This window comes from Rhipicephalus sanguineus, chromosome 7, assembly GCF_013339695.2.
Source record: "Rhipicephalus sanguineus isolate Rsan-2018 chromosome 7, BIME_Rsan_1.4, whole genome shotgun sequence".
NCBI classification, from domain to species: Eukaryota; Metazoa; Arthropoda; class Arachnida; order Ixodida; family Ixodidae; genus Rhipicephalus; species Rhipicephalus sanguineus.
In genome coordinates this window covers 110,705,309-110,725,790 of record NC_051182.1, presented here as the reverse complement: position 1 = coordinate 110,725,790, position 20,482 = coordinate 110,705,309, and the positions used below count along the sequence as shown (strand labels likewise).

The following is a 20,482-nucleotide window of genomic DNA, read 5'->3' as shown; positions in this document are numbered from 1 at the left end:
ACAAGAAGAAGAAGAAAAAAAGCCGGCAGATCCCACGCATTGTGGGAATCGATGTAATGCGAAGCAGCCAGCAAAGAGCTGCATACATCGTCTTGTATGTCATTGAGGAAAATGCGTGTCATGGTTTTCATGTTAACTCCTATTATTTATATTCGTCACACAGTAACGTCGCGCAATACCAACTTCGGGGTCGATCAAGCTAGAGAAACGGCCGCCAGCGCCCCATGAGAGTGGCACGCAAGTCATGCTGTACATGACATACGTGTCATGACTTTCATGTTAACTCGTGTTATTTATGTTCCTCACACGGTCACGTCGCAAGATACCAATTTTGGTGTATATCAAGCTAGCGAAACGGCCGCCAGCACCCCATGAGCGTGGCACGTAAGTCATGCTGTACATGACATGCGTGTCATGATTTTCATGTTAACTCGTGTTATTTGTGTTCGTTACACAGTCACGTCACGCAATACCAATTTCGGGGTAGGTCAAGCTAGCGAAACCGCCGCCAGCGCCCCATGAGCGTGGCACGTAAGTCATGCTGTACATGACATGCGTGTCATGACTGTCATGTTAACTCGTGTTTTTATGTTCGTCACACAGTCACGTCGCGCAATACCAATTTCGTGGTAGTTCAAGCTAGCGAAACGGCCGCCAGCGCTCCATGAGCGTGGCACGGAAGTCATGCTGTACATGACATGCGTGTCATGATTTTCATGTTAACTGGAGTTTTTATGTTCGTCACACAGTCACGTCGCGCAATACCAATTTCGGGGTAGATCAAGCTAGCGAAACTGCCGCCAGCGCTCCATGAGCGTGGCACGTAAGCCACGCTGTACATGACATGCGTGTCATGATTTTCATGTTCACTCGAGTTTTTATGTTCGTCATACAGTCACGTCGCGCAATACCAATTTCGGGGTAGATCAAGCTAGCGAAACTGCCGTCAGCGCCCTATGAGCGTGCCACGTAAGTCATGCTGTACATGACATGCGTGTCATGATTTTCATGTTATCTCGATCGTGTTATGTATGTTCGTTACACGGTCACGTCGCAAGATACCAATTTTGGTGTATATAAAGCTAGCGAAACGGCCGCCAGCGCACCATGAGCGTTTCACGTAAGTCATGCTGTGCATGACATGCGTGTCATGATTTTCATGTTAAGTCGTGTTATTTATGTTCGTCACACAGTCACGTCGCATGATACCAATTTTGGTGTATATCAAACTAGCGAAACGGCCGCCAGCGCACCATGAGCGTAGCATGTAAATCATGCTGTACATGACATGCGTGTCATGATTTTCATGTTATGACTTGTCATTTATGTTCGTCATACAGTCATGTTACGCCATACCAATTTTGGTGCACATTCGATGAACCAAGCGACCAGGAGAGCACAAAGTCGTAGGCGGATAGATAGATAGATAGATAGATAGATAGATAGATAGATAGATAGATAGATAGATAGATAGATAGATAGATAGATAGATAGATAGATAGATAGATAGATAGATAGATAGATAGATAGATAGATAGATAGATAGATAGATAGATAGATAGATAGATAGATAGATAGATAGATAGATAGATAGATAGATAGATAGATAGATAGATAGATAGATAGATAGATAGATAGATAGATAGATAGATAGATAGATACGCTCAAAGTCGCAGAAGTTCGCTAAGAAATGCTTCGCATTTAAAAACGCGCGTAGCTTCGCACTTGTGGTGCCAAGCCCGAAGGAAGAGCGCAGCTGCGTGGCCTTCCTTAGTTCTCTTTAATTTTTGTGTCTTTCTTCTCTTTCTTTCTCTCTGTTTTTGTATCTTTTTTTGTGCCTGTTTCTTTCTATTTCTTTCTTTTTATTTCTTTATTTCTCTCTCTCTAGCTATTTCTTTCTCTTTCTCGCTCTTTCAATCTTTATTTATCTTTCTTCCTTACTTTCTCTCTCTCTTCTGCTTTCTCTCTCTCTCTTTCTTCGTTTCTCTTTATTTATCCCTTTCTTTCTCTTTCTATCTTGCTCTTTGTTTATTTCGTAATCTCTTTTTCGTCCCTGTTCCTTTCTATCTATTTCTCTCTCTTTCTATGTTCATCTCTGTATATCTCTCTATCTTTTTATGTCTTTATTCCCTTTATATTCCTCTCTATTTTTCTCTTCGTCTTTCTTTTCATCGCTTTCTTTCTTTCTTTCTTTCTTCTTTCTTTCTTCTTTCTTTCTTTCTTTCTTTCTTTCTTTCTTTCTTTCTTTCTCTCTTTGTTTCTTTCTTTCTTTCTCTCCTTCTTTCTTTCTTTCTTTCTTTCTCTCTTTGTCTATGCTTTTCTGTCTTCTTAACTTTTCATGTCTTCCCTTTACCTCTCTCTATTTTCTCTTCTTTTTCTTTCTATCGCTTTCTTTCTTTTCCTGTCTTTCTCTCTCTCTCTCTCTATTTTCTATCTCTTTCTTTCTCTTTCATTCTCTCTTTCACGTGTTTTCGTTTGACACTCTCACCTGCTCTACACGGTAGTGCGGCTTGCCCAATTCTTGTGGCGCATACCCAATTGGGCGAGTTTTCTGCGGACGCTTCGCGCTGGCGCGCGCCTTGCAGGGCCCTAATAAAGTTTATTAGGGCCCTGCAAAACTTTATTAGGGCACTAATAAAATTTTCCAACCAAGCTTCCAACCGCACAAAGTAAGGCGAGCTACAACAGCTTCGGTTTTAAAAATTTTATATTGTCGAGTGTTATCTGAGGTGGTACTCTTCAGGCGCGTAGGGTTCATCGACTTCGTTACTTCGCTTCCATTTCTATCGCTCACATAACAGCGGCTTCTGATACCGTACCTTAGAAGAATAGACAGTTGGGCGAGTTGGTAATTCATGATGAATGAAAATAGCACGCAAAACGTAGGACGAGACGAAGAAGGCTACAGCACAAGCTCATACTAACAACTGAACTTTTATTAGAAAGAGGGAAAATATATAAGAGGCCCAAACCACATGTTCACCACGAGCAGAACCAAAAACCTCAGATGTGCGCATCCAGGTACTACCTTATCTCTGCCTTATTTAACGCAAGGGTCAGCATTCGGCAAAAAAGGTCAGCCTTCGTAAAATTTGGCGCTGCACTGCCGTGAGTGTAGGCGTACTCCTTTCTTGTCTGATGACAAAGTGCTGGCACGTCTATAGGGACCAGACGTCACGTGAGCTCGTTGAAGCATTTTTTTTTAATTTTGAAAGCTGGTAATAACTGTGTGACAAAGCCTTCCATTTCGTTAAATAAGGCAGAGATAAGGTACCTGGATGAGCACATCTGAGGTTTTTGGTTCTGTTCGTGGTGAACATGTGGTTTGGGCTTCCTATATATTTTCGCTCTTTCTAATAAAACTTCAGTTGTTAGTATGCGCTTGTGCTATAGCCTTCTTCGTCTCGTCCTACGTTTTTTTCGCGCTATTTTTATTCATCACGAGACTGTACGATTTTGGAAGCGACGCTTTGCCAGGTTACACCCTAATTATGAACCGTTCATGGCACTATAGAAGAGCCTGGCGCTGCAGGAGACGTCTGACTCGTGGGACGCCCTTAGAATAGAGTTACCCCTGCCTCCTTAGCGTGCCTTAAGGACACCAGTAGATGGAAACGAACATTACAGCTCATACCGGTGGCTTTGTGCGGGCGACGGTTTCCCTTTCGGCAACGGCGCTGCGAGCCGTTAGTGGCATTCCCACGACAGTCACTGTTCAGCAGCGCTGTCCGTGACGCGTGAAATCTGCCACTCGCAGCACCGCCGGTTCGGTCTAACGCGCGCGCTCGGCGCTTAATTAAGGACGTCTGAGGGGCGCATGTCTTCCTTCGGGCGCCTCAGCTCGTCTTCGAGAAGGCGCTAGCGGCCTCGCGAACGTGTCTGTGGATATTTCACAACGCGCACTGCCTCGTGTTCCCTGCCGAGTGTTTCCCCCGTCGGCAGGTTATATAAAGGCCTTACCCACCAGCTTGCATGGCTCGAGAATTTTCTGCACACACGGTGGTTCTGGGATTCGTGAGTGCCGTTTTACGTAGCCCGGTTCTTATGTCGTATGCAAACGCTGGTGCACCCGTTTCCCTCTCTCCACATTTTTCACATTGTTATCTTCTCCGACTCCTAGTGCTTTAACTTGCAAGAAAAGTTTGCTAGTCACACACGTCGCCGTCCGTACACGCGCTGTCGTGCCTTTTCTGCGCTGCAAAGCCGAATATGGCAACGAGGTTGTGGACTTGGAATGGAGCCGCGTAAAAACCGAGCAACGGCATAAAAAATTGCTGCTGTGCTCGATGGCCCATGCAGAATCCGGATTTTAATAAGTAATCTTAAGACACGAGCGGCACCACCGTAAGAAGATGGATGTGTTTCAAGTATTAAACATGGCGTGATGAAAGTGAGGGGGCGAGGAAGGCATCAGCTCGTGTGACGTCACCATCGAAAGCGCTCCGTCGTGCAAGTTGCGAGGGCATTTTGAACGTTTAAGAAGGGTAGGCTGTTGCGTTGAACGTGGCGAAACTCACTGTCAGCTCGCTTGCCGTCGTATCCCTTTGAGCATTATATAGGCATGTGGTCATTTTGCATTGCGCTTTTACTTTACCCTGAAAATATTTCTGATTATTAATCATAAATTGAGCAAGCTTGGGCAAGTTGGCATGACACCATCATCATCATATTGCTAGGTTAACTAGCACACAAAGACGAACACTGAAGGAAACATGCACGAACAGGAAGAGAGCTGAGGTGTACTTTTCCGGGTGTTTCGACAAAACATAGTAATAAAAAGTACGTTTTGTACTGTTCTCCGTTCCCATTTCCCCAGTGTGGTGATAGCCAAGCAGCAGTGACGTTCCGTGCTACGCCGAAGAATTCCCATTCCAGGACATGAAAATCCCCTCTTTTGGGAATCTTTGCCTTGCATGCTTCAAACAAAATCCCCGCATATTTCCCCGCACATTGGTAGCAACGGTTGTGCACGCCCACACATACATAGATGCATTAGTAACGCTGTAATCCACGTATCTCACTTGTGTATGACTATTAATATCATGACTAGCGCCTGCGCTCCTTCACAACGAAAAATCTCATGTGCTGTAAGTGCACTGTTGATGCGTAGTTTTCGAGTCTGACACCCAAAGTTAACTCGAAATCGCTTCATATAATTATAAGAAGCAAATCTCAAGGGTTATGCTTTCGCGTGCTGCATGTGGTAGCAGCGATGGCACCAGCCAAAAGCGCACTGTGGTAGCTGTGTTTTAGCCATCATAGGGTAATTTCACCATAACTAAAATTCCCTGATATATCGCAAAGATTCCCTTTTTTTTCTTTCGTCCAAAATGGCGGCTGAAAGTTCCCCGAGAAAGAGGATTCCCTGCCAGGGGCGTAGGCAGAAATGTGTTTCGGGGGGGGGGGGGGGGGGGGGTGGAGGCACCACCTTGATCTGAATTGGGGGCTCGGCAGGCAGATGTGGTCGAGTGTCATTTTGTGTTCTGTGTGACATGGCAAAAAAAATTTCGGGGGGGGGGGGGGGGCACGGGCCCGGTCACTCTCGATCGTGGACTCTCTCGATCGTGGACTTGTCGGCGATCAGCAGTTTCTAATACGGCTATATGTTGTTTTATCGGAGATCGATACGTCGACTGACAAGAAAATATGAAAAAGAAGATAACGACTTTCGCCGTCGAGTCGTCTTATAGGCGAATGCGTAAGGGACCCTGTGACCTATTTAATTAGTTGGGACCATCAGTACTCTTGCTCAGACAAGGGCTCATTGAGGTGACCCAACTTTTTACACAATTTGTAGCTTGTGTTTGGCACATGATAGCATTACTTGCTTATGCGCAAGTAAACCCAACAAACCATTATAACCAAATAAAAAACGGTTGCATTCAGCGCACGAACGTTCCCTGTTAACTCTCCCCCAAACTAGAGCATGCCATACAGCGCCAGACTCGTATTCACTGCTGTAACGAAGGGGTCTTGGTGCTAGTTGGCTCTCCTATATATACTGCTGCGTGGACCCCTGAAGCTCAGACGTTCACTTCTCTGTACAGCCTGCGCGGAAGCAGCGGAGGCACGTTGCTCTCTGAGCATGCTCTCAGAACAATGAGGCGCATAATGCGTAGCTCCCTTTTCCCCATTATTTCTTTGTTTCTCACCTACAGGCAAGAGACCTCATTAAGAGGCGTCCTCTTGAGCTGACTGGGTGGTGTGTCTGGGAGTCGGGGGCCTATCACGTATAGACAAAGGTAGGCGCAGAGATAATCACGAGCTCCTAACAAGGCCGCAAACGAAAGTCCGTCTCTCCTTCCATACCCCCCCCTCCTTCGTCTCTCAACTTCTCACTTGCTCGCTCGGATAACGCTCAGACGCATACAGTCTTGTTTGTTTGTTTTCTTTCTTCATTAAAGTTGTCCATGCAGAGGTGAATTTTGCGACAAACACACAGAAAGACACGACGTAAGCTTTAGAGCTGGATAACTTTCATGAAGAAAAAATATGCGCCACCAACGAGCCCCGCAACCTGTACCATTACATGGTCCAGTCTTGTTTATCTTATTTAATTCATTTTATTTTTTGTCGCTGTAGTTGCTGGTGTCGTTTTCCGCGAATGGTTGTTTTGCGACAAGACTGATTGCAAAGCTGGGTATTGACTATTCTATTCCTGCGCTCTAGACGCGCATCGAGAATGGCGAAATACGAAAGCGCTGATCTGAGACATTTTGATGGTCAGATTTTCTATATGTGACTTTCCAACTCGCGAGTAGAACGAGTTTCCTCACGAGCAGTGAGCTTCCTCTCCTGGGAACTTCTCCATCTGTGTTTAGTATTTCAATGAGCCATACAGTACGCAACAAAATATCTAGCGTTGCGCTAGAGACAACTTGAAACGAAGCTTACGTGGCTAGAAGCTTTAGGACACTGTACCTTTGCTGTGAGCGGCACAGCCCTGCCATCCCTGCTTGGCGTTTCATCCATTTAGCCAAAGACGATCCCCCACGCGTGGGCACTTATTTTCCTAGGATTGCCTCACCTTTCCACTCTCTCTTTAAGGCGAAAGCCTCAGATGCCTCATCAAACGCGAAATTTCACCGTCGGCGTCGGCGGCATCGACGTCCCGCAGCGTCGTCGACGAGTGATGCAAAAACTCATCACTTGGTGACGTCATCATATGACGTCACGATAACGTCACAGATGGAAAAAATTGTGATGTCATTATGACGTCGTCATGACGCCACCGTGACGTAACGTGACATGATGCCGTCATCACATTGTAGCTTGATCAGAGGTGGTCCGATCACGGAGGCAATGCAAAACCAGTTGAGGTGCCTCTGATCCTGGAGGTAGTGGAAAACCACGGTAGGTGCAGAAAGTTTCGAAGAAAACGGTAGCTTTCGCCCCCAAATCGTCTTAAGAGTATGCATAGGCGACCCTGTGAGTTTCTTGGCGCTTTAACCCTCACCCCATACGCATAGTGTGGACCCCAGGCCACTCGGGCCTGCCCGGCAACGACGCGGCGAATGCCGCTGCCCGCGCTTCTCTCACCCGGGCCGTTGCCTCTCCATGTCCCGAGACGGAATCTGGCAATACGAATATGACGCGCTTCCGCGGAATTCTACCCTATTACCGTGCTTCGCGCCGCCTCCACCCGGACCCCGCACGTGGTCTCGAGAAAGCGGACGAACGACTACTACGCCGCCTCCAGACGAACACCCATGTGAGTCCGGTGGTCGCCAGGCACTTTTTGCCGGACATCAATGGCACCTGCTCGACCTGTCGGGTCCTCGCCGACACCTATTACGTCGTAGCTTCGTGCCCCTCCAACCCACTTCCTTTTTCATCCCCCATCCCAACTAGAGAGGCTTGGGAGGAGTACCTGCTCGGCTGCTCTACTTTGGATGCTCAACGCTCCATTGGTGACGCGCGCTCGGGCAGCGGCCAGCTCCACTGGCGTCCCGGAATAGGGTCTGGCCACTCGAGCATGCAGTGTACTACCCAGCAGCTCCTTGCTTAATCTTCTGAAATAAAAATATTCTCTACCGCCACCACCCACGACGCTGAGCCATGCTTCCTTATAAGCTGCAAAAATAAGCGTGTCAAACCACTATCAGACAATCGCATCCGAAGAGAGTAAAATATCGGACATCATGTTACATTCTCTGTGACATCTGAGGGCAAAGGCCTGCTGCACGCTTGGTAATTCATCAAGTTATGCAATCCTTGACCAGACTTCCTGCACGACATAACGAGCCGCAGTATGAGAGACACGCACCAAAGATGGCTTTCTTAGTCGATTTCACTGTTCCTCAAATCCTGAAGCTTTGTGCACCTCACGCGATGTTTCTCTACCTGTGGTGTCTGCACACATCTTGATATCTACGTACGTAATCACTACAATAAACAAACAACGAAGCACAAACCCATATACTCGTGTCCATGCTTATTCCTCTCCAATGCTCTGAAGCGGTGCTCGAATAGCCGTACAATGAATTCCTACCAACTGCCCCAAACCAGATCCGCCTCGGTGGTCTGGTGATTACGGTCCTCGACTGCCCACCCGAAGGTCGCGGGATCGAATCCCGGCCGCGGCGGCCGCATTTCGAAGGGGGCGAAATGCTAGAGACCCGTGTACTTAGATTTAAGTACACGTTCATGAACAGCCAAATTTCCGGAGCCCTCCACTACGGCGTCCCCCATAACCAGATGGTGGTTTTGGGACGCAAAACCCAAACAATTATTATTATACCCCAAACCAACATCCACCTGTTCTACGCCAAGATCTAATGGAACCGCAGTGATCTGACCTTCCTGTTTCATCGCTTTATTGCAGCCAGGTGTCGGAGCGCGTGTCGACGACCTCCTCGTCTGCTGCGGCCGGAGGCTCGTGCCTGGCCCAGGGCCTGCTGCTGGGCGGCTCGTCGGCCTCTTCTTCGGGCTTGCGCCGCAAGCCGGCCCCTCTTCTGCGGGCGCGCACCCTGCCGGCCATCGTGACGCCCAGCCTGTGCATCATCCAAGCGCAGCTGGACGCCGGCACCCAGCCGCCCGTCGCTGCCATGACGCAGCAGCACCGACAGCGGCACGCTAAGAAGAAGCAGCCGCAGGGAGACTCCAGGAGAGGTACGGATTAATCGACGCATGCGTACGCGTTCTCGGTCGTTAGTTAGTTAATTAGGCCAGAAGCCTTAGATGCCTCATCAAACGCAAAATATCACGATCGGAATTCGCGTCAACGCAAGTGATGCAAAAAATCATCATCACGTGATGAAGTCAACACGACGTCACAACTCCCCAAACTTGGTGACGTCATTATGACGTCACCTGGCCTGTCGCCACATGGCGATGTCATCGCATGGCGTCGCTTGGTCAAAGCTGGGCCGATCACGGAAGCAGTCCAAAACCAGATGAGGTGCAGAAACCTTGCAATGCCTCCGATCCTGGGGGCAGCGGGAAACCACGTTAGGCGTATAAATATATCGGTGGGAGGCGGGGCAGGATCTGGACATCCAATGATAAGCAAGAGAATACGAAGATGAGGACTTTCGCCTTCGAGTCGTCTTAGGTGAAGGTATAAGGGACCACGTGAGTTTATTTATTTATTTATTTATTTATTTATTTATTTATTTATTTATTTATTATTTATTTATTTATTTATTTATTTATTTCGTACTTCCAGCTCGTTTTACAAGCCATAGGCAAGAGCGCGTTGAACGAAAGAAAATGTTATATCAGCAAACGGTGATCGACTTGAACTCACGAGACCGCCGCCATGCATAGCATTTCTACAGGCATCGATAAAGTCACACAAAGGTTAAAATGGAAAAAGGTGATTTACATATACTCTTATTAGCTGTAGTTTTGCGAGACAAGACATTTTTAAGCGCCGCATATCGCCAGACAAAGCATTGGCGCATGTACTCTTGATCTTTGCCATAGAACCCCGCCGTCTGTAACATCATTACCTTCACCACCGCTATGATAATGAGGATTATCAACATCTTTCTAATGTGCAGCTACTGCTGGTGCCGACCTTGGCTAGAGTGTGTTATACAACGCGTCTTCTTGCATGCAACCTTATTATGAAGCAACAGGAGGAGGAGGAGAAAGAGGAAGGAAAGGCAGGAAGATTAACCAGACGCGCGTCCGGTTTGCTATCCTACGCTGGGGGAAGGGGATTAAGGGAGAGAAAGAAGGGAGATAGAAAGAAGGGAGCATACAAAAAAGTAACAATACACGCGAGCCTAAAGAACACAGCTGCGTTCCATAGTACTGGACTCAGGATCTCATACGTTCCGCTGTGGAGAGTCGTGTCATGGTGCCTACTGAAGGCTTGCAAGTACTGGACATAGAACATCCAGTACTTGTTGCACGGACTGAGCGTAGGGCGATTTCAGCTTGCCGACGAACACGCGGAGTGTGTCCAACAGTGACTGAAGCACTATGATGGTTGGTTTGTCTTCTTCAGGCAACTGGTCAGTCGGAGATTCAGTGCGCACTGTTGCCGATGTGCAGTGTGAATCTGCATGTCGCTGCGACTTCGGCGACGCAGGCCAAGCTGCGTCAGTAGTGTCCATGCCTTCATTGTCGTGCTGGTTTGCACCGGCCGTCGATGATCTCTGTGACTGTGGCTTCGGCAATGGAGGCCAAGTGGAATCTCCAGAAACTGTGCGTTTTACTGCAGTTCGTTTCGTGCCGGCCGCGAAGGGTCTGGGTGACAAGGGAGTTGGTGAAGCAGGGCGTTCAAGGGGCGCTGCAGATGCACAAGCATTGGTTTTCTTGGATGTACGTCGGCGCCGATTTCGCCGCTTTGTGACTGTTTCGGCAGCCTCGCGATGCGATGTATGGTTCCTTGCCATTTGTTTCAACACAGCAATTTCTCTTTTCATTTTTGGGCACTGTTTTGAGGAAGCTTCGTGAGGTCCATTACAATTGGAACACTTGAGAACATTGACTATACAAGTGTCCGCAGAATGGGTTTCAGCGCAGCGAGAACATACTCGCTCATTTTCGCATACGCCTCTCACGTGACCTAGCTTCATGCAGTTGTGACATTGCAGTGGCTTCGGCACAAAAGGTCTCACAGGGTGTCGGAAGTGACCCACCTTTACGTACGAAGGTAGAGAGTTGCCTTGAAAATCTATTTTCACGCAGCGTGAGGTACCCAAACGAGTAACTTTAGCGATAACGCTAGCTTCATTAGCTGGCTTGACAAGGGCAGACAAGTCGGAGCTGGGTATGGTAGCGTCAACGTCGTAGATGACGCCGGCGACGATGTTGGAGCCCATAGGGATGTAGGAGCGGACGTTGATTCCATCCAGCTCTGTGACGTTGCGTAGTACGTTCAGAGCGGCAGCACGCGAAACATCAATCGCCATGACATTCTTACGCGGGTTCACTCTGATGTCGATGATTTCATTTGGCACCAGTCTCTCGAGCAGAGCCGAAACAGATTGCCTGTTGAGGCGCTTCATGTTGCCGTTGGGGACAGCAGGAATGAAGATGATGGTGTTGGCCTCGGGCCTTCGCGGCGCTTCTTCATTTTGTACGTTCGGGGATGAAGAGGGCCTGGTGTTGCGCCTCTTCGCCTTTCGGCTTAATACAAGTTCGAAGTCGTCATCAGATGACCCCTCACCTGTCTGTGAGTGGACATCCTCGCTGTCATAGTCGCAGTAAGGGCCCGTCCGCTTCCTGGACGCGGCCGCCGCTGACGCCGCAGGACTTGGCAGGTATCCGAACTGGTCCGCGATCATCGCCGATGGGCACAGTATAGTAGCCTTCACGGGTTGCACATATTATTGCGCAAAAAAGGCAAGAGCTACTCGAACAGCGTTCCGCTAAGCAGACCCTGAAGCAACAATTGCAAATGAAGCAACAATAGCAAATGAAGCAACAATTGCTATCTACGTGACTACTGAGCCACATCGTTCACCTAGATAAAAAAGTAGCTTGCGCAACCGTTTTAACAATGATAAATTACTTAAAGCGGTCAACGGCGCATAAGTAAAAAAAAAAAGCATTCGTAACACCATGAACGCTCCGGAGTCGGCTAAACGTCTGACGCGACTCCTTCTATTTGCAGACCTACTGCACATTGTTGCCTAGCCTGTTATGTACATGTTACAACGGAGGGCTGCGTATTCAGTAACTAGTCTTTACAAAGGTATGATTATGAGTTTTGAATAGGGTGGACACTCATTGTAATGTGAGCATTTGTGTGAACTCAAGGCTAGACCCGTTCATACCGCTTCGCACGATATGCGGGAACACACCCGAATGTAGACAGCGCGCCTGATTATGGGTATCCTTGTAGGAGATGCTCTGCCACGCACCAAGTATTAAAGATTCTTAACGTTAAACTCAATGAGCCAACCCCCAGACATACTTCTTTCATGTAGGAATAAGCGCCCACTCCATATTATGCTCTCGCTAAATGAGATGCCGCGTATCAAATTTTTCATGCTTTGATTGCTCCCTTGTTCAGTAGCCGCCTTCAAGCTCAGGAACGCCCAAGGGTTGCCGCCGTTAATAAACCGAAGTTGAATCCGATGCTTTAAAAAAACCGTTACACGTAAAGCTTGTAGAACGCAGTGGCAAGCTGCCTGTATAGTTCGAGTGATGCCCTTCGGGCATCACTTTAACTAACAGCGTGCAGTATAAGAGCAACGTTTCTTTCAAGAACCGCAACTGCGTTGATATCTATGCGCTGTAAAGCAACAAAGGTGCGCGATTGCAACAATCGACCAATGGCTGAGGTTGCAGTCCGTGTAACTCCTTTTCGAACCGACTTCATGGTCACGTAGGCGTGATCGTGAAGTCGGTTCGGAAACCTCAAGATCAGTGATACACTTCGCGTTTCTCGGGCGTACACGGGGTCGATTGCAATGAACAGTGCGAACGCTTCTTCATGCCGAGCACAATGTGAGGAGGCTCCGGCAAACGGGCAACACTGAATGAGTCAATTTCGAAACAAGTTCAACTGAGCCTGTAGCCCCACCAAAAAATCTGCATAACCTCTGATGTTTATATGATTTAAAGCGCCGGCATTATTCTTTAATAACGTGTAGCCGAGCGTAATTTGCATATGATCTGAAGCATCGTCGTTTCAATACAAGCTGAAGTGGCACTTCGAACGGGAACTGTTCTTCAAGTCCTCTTCAAATTACGAACATTGTTTCTCTCCCTCTCTTTACGGCATTGCATCGGCACACACTCAGAAACTCACTTTTTCAAGCACTTCGTGAGCGGAACACGAGTAGTCCTCGAGCTAACCCGGCACCCTTAACTCCTCCTTCCTTTGTTTCCTGAAATTTAGAGTTCCGGTAATCATGGCGTAATACGGGGCGCGTATTGCCGACGGCACAGTGGCGAAAAGTAATAAGCGAGAATTCCTGGAAACGACCCGACGAAAGAGATTAACTCATTTGTCACGTATCGCTGCGTCCAAATCCTGCGAATTGCGGCATTCTTTTTACACATTCATTTTTTTTTCTTTTTGTCATCTTCTGTGAATCACGAGCAGAGTAAATCCCTGTTCAATTCCCTGCGGGGCATCTCAAGTTTCGCTTCATCGACGCTTCTACGAACTTTTTTTTTATTTTTCTTTCTCTCTCTAAGCAAATGGTGAGAGATCGTTCTTTCCGCAGTACATTCAGTCCTTTAATCTCGCGCCCAGTTTCCCTTGCGGAATTACGTTACTGTTCCTTGTTTTAATCTGTCTCAGAGGAGATTCGTCAAAACGAGATTATCAGGGGCCGAGATTGTGTTTGCGCCCAGTTATCCACTTTTTTTTCCCCTTTTTCTTTCTTTCTTTTTTGCAGCTTTGTTTCCGAAAGGAACACTTAGGTTTTATATATTCTTGGGTAAAACAGTTTTACATAACTGTACTAGGGCGGATGAAAACCCAGAAATAATTTCGCTGCCATTGCTGAATACGAGGCTGTATGAATTATTTATGCAAGAAGGTAGCTTCAAAATGGCAAGTTCTCTTATCCAACTTAATACTGTTTAAATACGGATGCCTTAATTCGCTCGGTTGACTTACGATAATGCGGGTCACTGCGCATTAGAGTCTATGACATCCTGGTGACCTATACAAATGAGATCGGTTGTTTCAAAACTTTCTTTTTCCTGCCTTCTTGCAGTGGCCCAGTAGGTGAGCGTTGCGCTGTTAAGATTGAGTTCGTGGGTTTTACTCTGGCCGCGGCATGCACGTCTTGAAGACGTTTCCAATTATGTAGAGGTCAAGCACCACAGAATTTAGTTTTTTCGTTGATTGGCTCCGTAATTTGGTGCTACACGTGCCTTTTAAGGTGTATGGGACGATTAGGCTGATTCCTTAATAGTGCTGGTAGGCGCCCACTATGGTGAATAGGCCACCAACTGGGTGGTATTTTGAAAAATAAAGGCAATAATCAATAAATAAATATGTACATAAAAATATGAAGTGAGCCGTAACGGAAGTACGAGATCTTCGTTTTCATCTGCCGAACAACGGGAGCCCGTAAACTACGACACCGTATATATGTCTGGATATCCCAGGAAAGCTCAACAGGAAAATAATTCTTGTTGAGTTTGCGCATGCCGGAAACATTCGGGGTTTTTCTCTTATAACTGTTGTTTCTGAAATAAAATAAAATTGGTTGTGAGTCAGCGCTGTGTTTTTGTGTTCTTTCTTTTCCCTGTCTGTGTGTGGTTGCGCTGCCGGTCCATCGTGAGGTTCTCTTCCCCCAGTCCCCTCGGTACGGTTTCTGTATTCTTTTTTAACTTTTTTTTGCGAATGCTTCAGTGCATGATTAGCCTCGCAGCTGTATTTGTACCACATGGAGACAAGTCGATTGTGCGAAACCTTTTCGGTTCGGTACTTTCCTTGTTAGGTTACCGTTGTGAGCTATGTTATAAGTGACATGAACTGCGTAAAGCCACAGGACTTGCAGAGTCTTACAGTTTATTTGCCGCCGAAGGCTACAGTATACACCTTTTGTGCACGCAGGCTCACCGGACAAGTCGGACGCATCACCGCCACAGTCTCGACTTCTGACTCGCCGCAGTCCATCGGGTGGTGCTCTGCGGACACGAGGTCAGGACAACTCAAGTAGTAAGTTGGCAGCAATGGGCCTGAAAGATGTTTTGTTGTGTCCCGCTCACAAGCTGATACGTGACGCCAATAAGTTGGCTGCTTGGACAATAGCTATTTCAGGCAACAATGCGCGGACGGCTGCGGACTCGTCTAAGTTCTACAACTCGAAAAGAAATTCTCAGTTACCTCTATCTACACGACCAATAGAAAAAATATTTTGCTTACTACTGGACATCAGAAACCATGTTGACGCCGCCCTTCTTTTCCTTTTTCCTTCAATACACGTTGTTTATGTTTTCTTGCCAAATGACTTCGCGCATCGATCGTCTGTGCCGCGGTCTGCCAGCTCGAAGTTCCACGTCACAGGAATGACATAAGAGTATGTCTGTAAATCGTGAACTTGACGTGCTCAGATTTTTCTTCACGCGGAAATTTGCGTCAGTATTCGAGGAGTCCATGAACGGCATCAAGCGCAATGCGGTAGGAAGAAAAACGGCCACCGCCATCATTAGAGAGCTTGGGAATCCGCTTCTTCCATTTTCCTGTGCTGCCCTCTGGAGTTTTGGTAGGGGTTTGGTAAGGGCCGGGACAACCGGTATTGACAGAAGCAAAGCCTCCGAGATGAAGAGACGTTTCGAGACTTTTCCGCTAGGGGAGAGCGCGTGCACGGAAGCGTTGTAAAAAAGGCGGATTGGGGACCCTAGACACTGGTTGCCCAAGCTGCTTTCGGTAGGGTGCTCTTGAGTTCGGAGGAGCAGCAGAGTTTGAGAACTGGGTCAAACGCAAGCTGCGTTGGCTCAAACGCACTGGGCGCCACACGTGACGAAATTAAAATCTTTTTCGATCAGCTTACAGCGCAAAAACGACGAGGACACAGACCAAGAATGCGACGACACGAGCGCTCGTGTCGTCGCATTCTTGGTCTGTGTCCTCGTCGTTTTTGCGCTGTAAGCTGATCGAAAATGAACTATAACCAACTAGCCCAGATTTCCCTTCGTGAAATTAAAATCATTCAAGATGCGGGCCATACTGCGTCTGCGTCGCCTCGCTCGCAACGACGCTTTGGGGACCCACGCTAGTTTTCGATATTTGAGCCTTGGGTCAACGCCAGCGCGAGTCTGAGAGTGGCTTGGGTTCTGCGCATCAGCTCGCAAACTTGTTGGGTCCCCAAGCTCCTTGGGGCCCCAATTCACAAACTCTCTATTAAATGATGATAACACAGCTTTAAACGCCAAAGCAAAAGCCGTAGAGTTAGGCACTTGGATCAGCACGCTTGGATCCCTTGAATGTCTGCTATGTCTCAAAGACTTGTCAAAGTCATCGCCTATTCAGAGTCCTCGTCGTGCTGACTACACGTCACGCGGCGAAAAGTGTGCTGCTATGCTCTATAATTGCGATCTTCGTGTTTAAATACCAACTGCGATGGAGTCGAACTGTGGCATAACGGACACAAATATAACGAATTATCGGTTATAACGAAGTAAAGAGAGAATATTCCTGCCACAAAAATAGTGCGATGAATATACACTTATAACAAATTTTCGGATATAACGACGCCATTTCCATGTCAGACTCGACTTCGTTGTAACGAGGTTTTACTGTACTGGAGCGAAACGGACACTGAGTTTCCATAGTCGTGTCAAATATAAGCATTTGGGCCTCCTGTTTTGCCGTTGTGCACGTCTGTATTAAAAAAAAAGAAAAAAATTGCAACACTCCGACACCGCTTGGTACGGTTAGTTTTCTACGCAACCCCGCCACGGTGGTCTAGTGGTTATGGCGCTCGACTGCCGACCCGAAGGTCGCGGGATCGAATCCCGGCCGCGGCGGCTGCATTTTCGATGGAGGCGAAAATGTCTGAGGCCCGTGTACTTAGATTTAGGTGCACGTTAAAGAACCCCAGGTGGTCGAAATTTCCGGAGCCCTCCACTACGGCGTCTCTCATAATCATATCGTGGTTTTGGGACGTTAAACCCCATATATTATTATTATTATTAGTTTTCTACGCAAGTGCGGAGCGAATAAAAGGGCTCGAAGCGGAGCTTCTTAGCGCTTACGAAATTAATGAGTGTCTAAAATAATCCTGTTGAGCCGCTCCAATGAAAGGACATTATGATATTTCCTTTTCCAATGTGTCCGTCACTCGTAATTGCATTAGTTCATTCGCATCGCGGAGGACTTCTTCGCGACGGCGCTAAAGTCTGTAGTAATCAGGAGAACCTTACGTAAGGCACGGCAGAGCGGTGTCGAAATGGCAACGTACGATAAGAGAATTCAGGTGTTGCCCATTTCTTCTTTTGCAATTTCCTATAGACTTCGCCGCACACTAATACAGTTGGCCCTGTCGACCGCTTCGAACCGAGAGGGCATGCGAGAACCTAATCGAGAGAGAGAGAGAGAAAGAGGGACAGAGGCTTAACGAAGATAGACAACTGGTAGGCAAAGCAAAACAATTTTGGAGTCAGAGGAGGCTGAACGAAATGGCTGCGAAAGTCCGACATGAGCAGAGCCCTCGTCCCAGCGCAGTGACCCGCACCGTTATCGTCAGTGTTTGCTCTTAGTGCTTCGTTTGCGCAAATAGCTTCTATCTATCTATCTATCTATCTATCTATCTATCTATCTATCTATCTATCTATCTATCTATCTATCTATCTATCTATCTATCTATCTATCTATCTATCTATCTATCTATCTATCTATCTATCTATCTATCTATCTATCTATCTATCTATCTATCTATCTATCTATCTATCTATCTATCTATCTATCTATCTGTCTGTCTGTCTGTCTATCTATCTATCTATCTATCTATCTATCTATCTATCTATCTATCTATCTATCTATCTATCTATCTATCTATCTATCTATCTATCTATCTATCTATCTATCTATCTATCTTTTTTTCTTTCTTTCTTTCTTTGTTTCTATCTTTGTTTCTTTGTTTCTATCTTTGTTTCTTTGTTTCTTTGTTTCTTTCTTTGTTTCTTTCTTTCTTTATTCCAAGGACGAAACCTCAGAGGTCGCCGAGGTGTCAACGGGGTGACCGCGCACGGAATGGTATGGGCCTGTGCCTTCATTGTCCTCGTGAAAAGAAAGTAAAGAGGTGAGAGGGAGAGGGAAAATAAGGTGCGATCGGAAACGGCTGAGGATCGTGTGTGCCGAGAAAAAATCCGAGACAGATGCGAGGGATCGGCCGGCGGGCCGCGACGTTCGGCGTTATCCCCAGGCAGTGACCACGACACCGCCGACTTCGCCGATATTGGCGCCGTAAATTTTTATTACGACCACAGCTTTCGGGGAGCCCTGACGACTTCCTTTCTATAGCCTCGCTCGGTGTTCTACGTGTATGTGTAGTTCCTGTCGGCTCGCGTGTCAGTCTCAACCTGCGGAGTCGGCTTTCCCTCCTTGCTTCGCTGTATTGCGGGCGAAGTGCAGGCGTCGCGGGAATGGGGGGCCCTCTGATGACTTCTGAGAAGAGCGGCGCGTTTCGTGTGCGAGACGGCGTCACGGAGTGTGTAACCTGATGGGCCTACACTCTGTACTGTGCTCCTCATCGGTCTCCGTTCTCCGTGTTTGCGTTCGGGCGCTCTACTGATGTCGTGAGCTTCGAAGACTGCGCGTGCGCAAAGAGAGCTGATTGCGAGAGCAGGAATCAAGGTTCGACGAGACGACCTAGTTTATGCGTATAGAGTGCTTTTTTTTTATGCAACGTCGTTGAGTCGATGACCGCAGTATAGTTAAGACTGGCTGCCCTGGTCATTCCGCCGTGTTTCCTGCTGAGTCTGTACGACTTGTGTGCTTTTTTTTTTCTTTTTTCTTTATGGCCGTGGGCTGGGCTTCAACGGCATTTAAAAGGCAACTCATTTCAATGACATGTAAACTGTGCTACAGTGTTCTGCCATGGATGGATGGATGGATAAATAAACTTTATTTCGGTCCCTCGGAACGTGCATTAGCACGTTGCGGGCCGCTCCCACCGCAAAAAAAAAAGAAAAAAAAAAGGCATTTTTTTTTTCAGCTCCTGGAAGGGCGCTTCGTCTACCCTATACTCTGCGTGCGGTGAAAGTGGCTTCGTAGAGTACACGCTGGCCGAGCAGATATTGTTTAGCACTGGCTTTAGAAAACAGTTGAGTCGCATGATTAGTTTCATTGCTGTATAAGTCAGTAAAGTGTTTTGAAATATCAGGAATCTTGAATGCAAGCCGGTTACAGTGCAATATTGATTTCACGCCGCCAAACACGCGGTCTATTCAAGAGATTCATTCGTACGTATTATCGGCTGCCAGTTCATATTACCTGAAAGTTCAGATTGCCTGTAAGAAATACTGCGCTCTATTTTGCCCGGCTAAAGGACCTTCCTAACTCACTTTCATTGCAAAATTAGGTAGCGGGGCTGAGAGCTGCTAACATATACTCCTATCTGACTCTTTCATTCATCTTGCCACGTGCTCTTCTAAATTGTCCCGTGACTGAACTGTTACACGCGGAACCACCGCTCGGGAACCTTCCCGGTTCATGGGCGTAGCCAGAATTTTTTTATTTTTGTTTTGGGGGGGTGGGGGGGGGGGGGGGGCGTTTAACCATACTTTATGTATGTTCGTGCGTGGGTTTGTATGGGTGCGTGTATAAATACGCAAGCAAAATTTCCGGGGGAGGGGTGTCCAACCCCCCCCCCCCCCCCCTTGGCTACGCCCCTGTCCCGATTCCTTTAGATTATTCTAATAACATTACATGCTTCGGAAACTTCGAACCTGCATGTATAAAAGCCGACGCGGTTCACCAACGATGAGATTGTCGACGACCGACGACCGACGTCCGTGCTCGCCGCTATCATTTTACGGCGAGCTAGTGTTGCTTGCACTTTAGTCTTTCTTTTAGTGGGCACTAGTTCGCCCAATAAAGAGTTTCATCTTTACCAGCTTGTGTTCCGCGTACTTCGCCGTCACGAAAACGTGACAATATTTCATTTCGAATTTATTCGCGGAAATTTCACAATACAAAAGCACACGCCGGGACAAATGTTGTAATATCCTAGACCTGATGCAATAGAAATACGTTGCTTATTTTCTGAATTACTAATAGTTATTTAGCTGCATGCCTCGCATATGTACCAAAGCAGTTTAAATGTGCAATTTTCGGTAGCAGCGTCGTGAAATAAAAAAAAAGTAATCTCATTAGTGTCATTAGGCAGCCTTTTGTGTAGGTTTTCTGCTGTAATCATTACAATCCTATCATCTTCGTAATTATAACTTCAGCTCGATGTTGTCATGCTGCATTCGATCGCAGATATAATTAATTACCTTGCCCCGGAAAAACGTTACGACCGTAATACCGGCGTACAGGTAGAGTTAAGAAAGACAGCGTTAACGCTGCAACGCTGATAACTAATAACGCGACAGTCATCGATAACTCATT

The 20,482-nt window shown here is 47.1% G+C and overlaps 1 protein-coding gene across 1 annotated transcript in view; it reads left to right on the top strand.

The window, feature by feature from the left end:
- The first annotated feature begins 8,826 nt into the window (after nt 1-8,826).
- Nucleotides 8,827-20,482, top strand: part of LOC119399749 (ankyrin repeat and fibronectin type-III domain-containing protein 1-like) — a 174,466-nt gene continuing 162,810 nt past the window's right edge. Inside the window, 2 exon segments of the mRNA XM_049417836.1 lie at nt 8,827-9,111; nt 14,981-15,085. Coding sequence (XP_049273793.1) covers nt 9,048-9,111; nt 14,981-15,085 — 169 coding nt within the window. The 5' untranslated portion in view covers nt 8,827-9,047.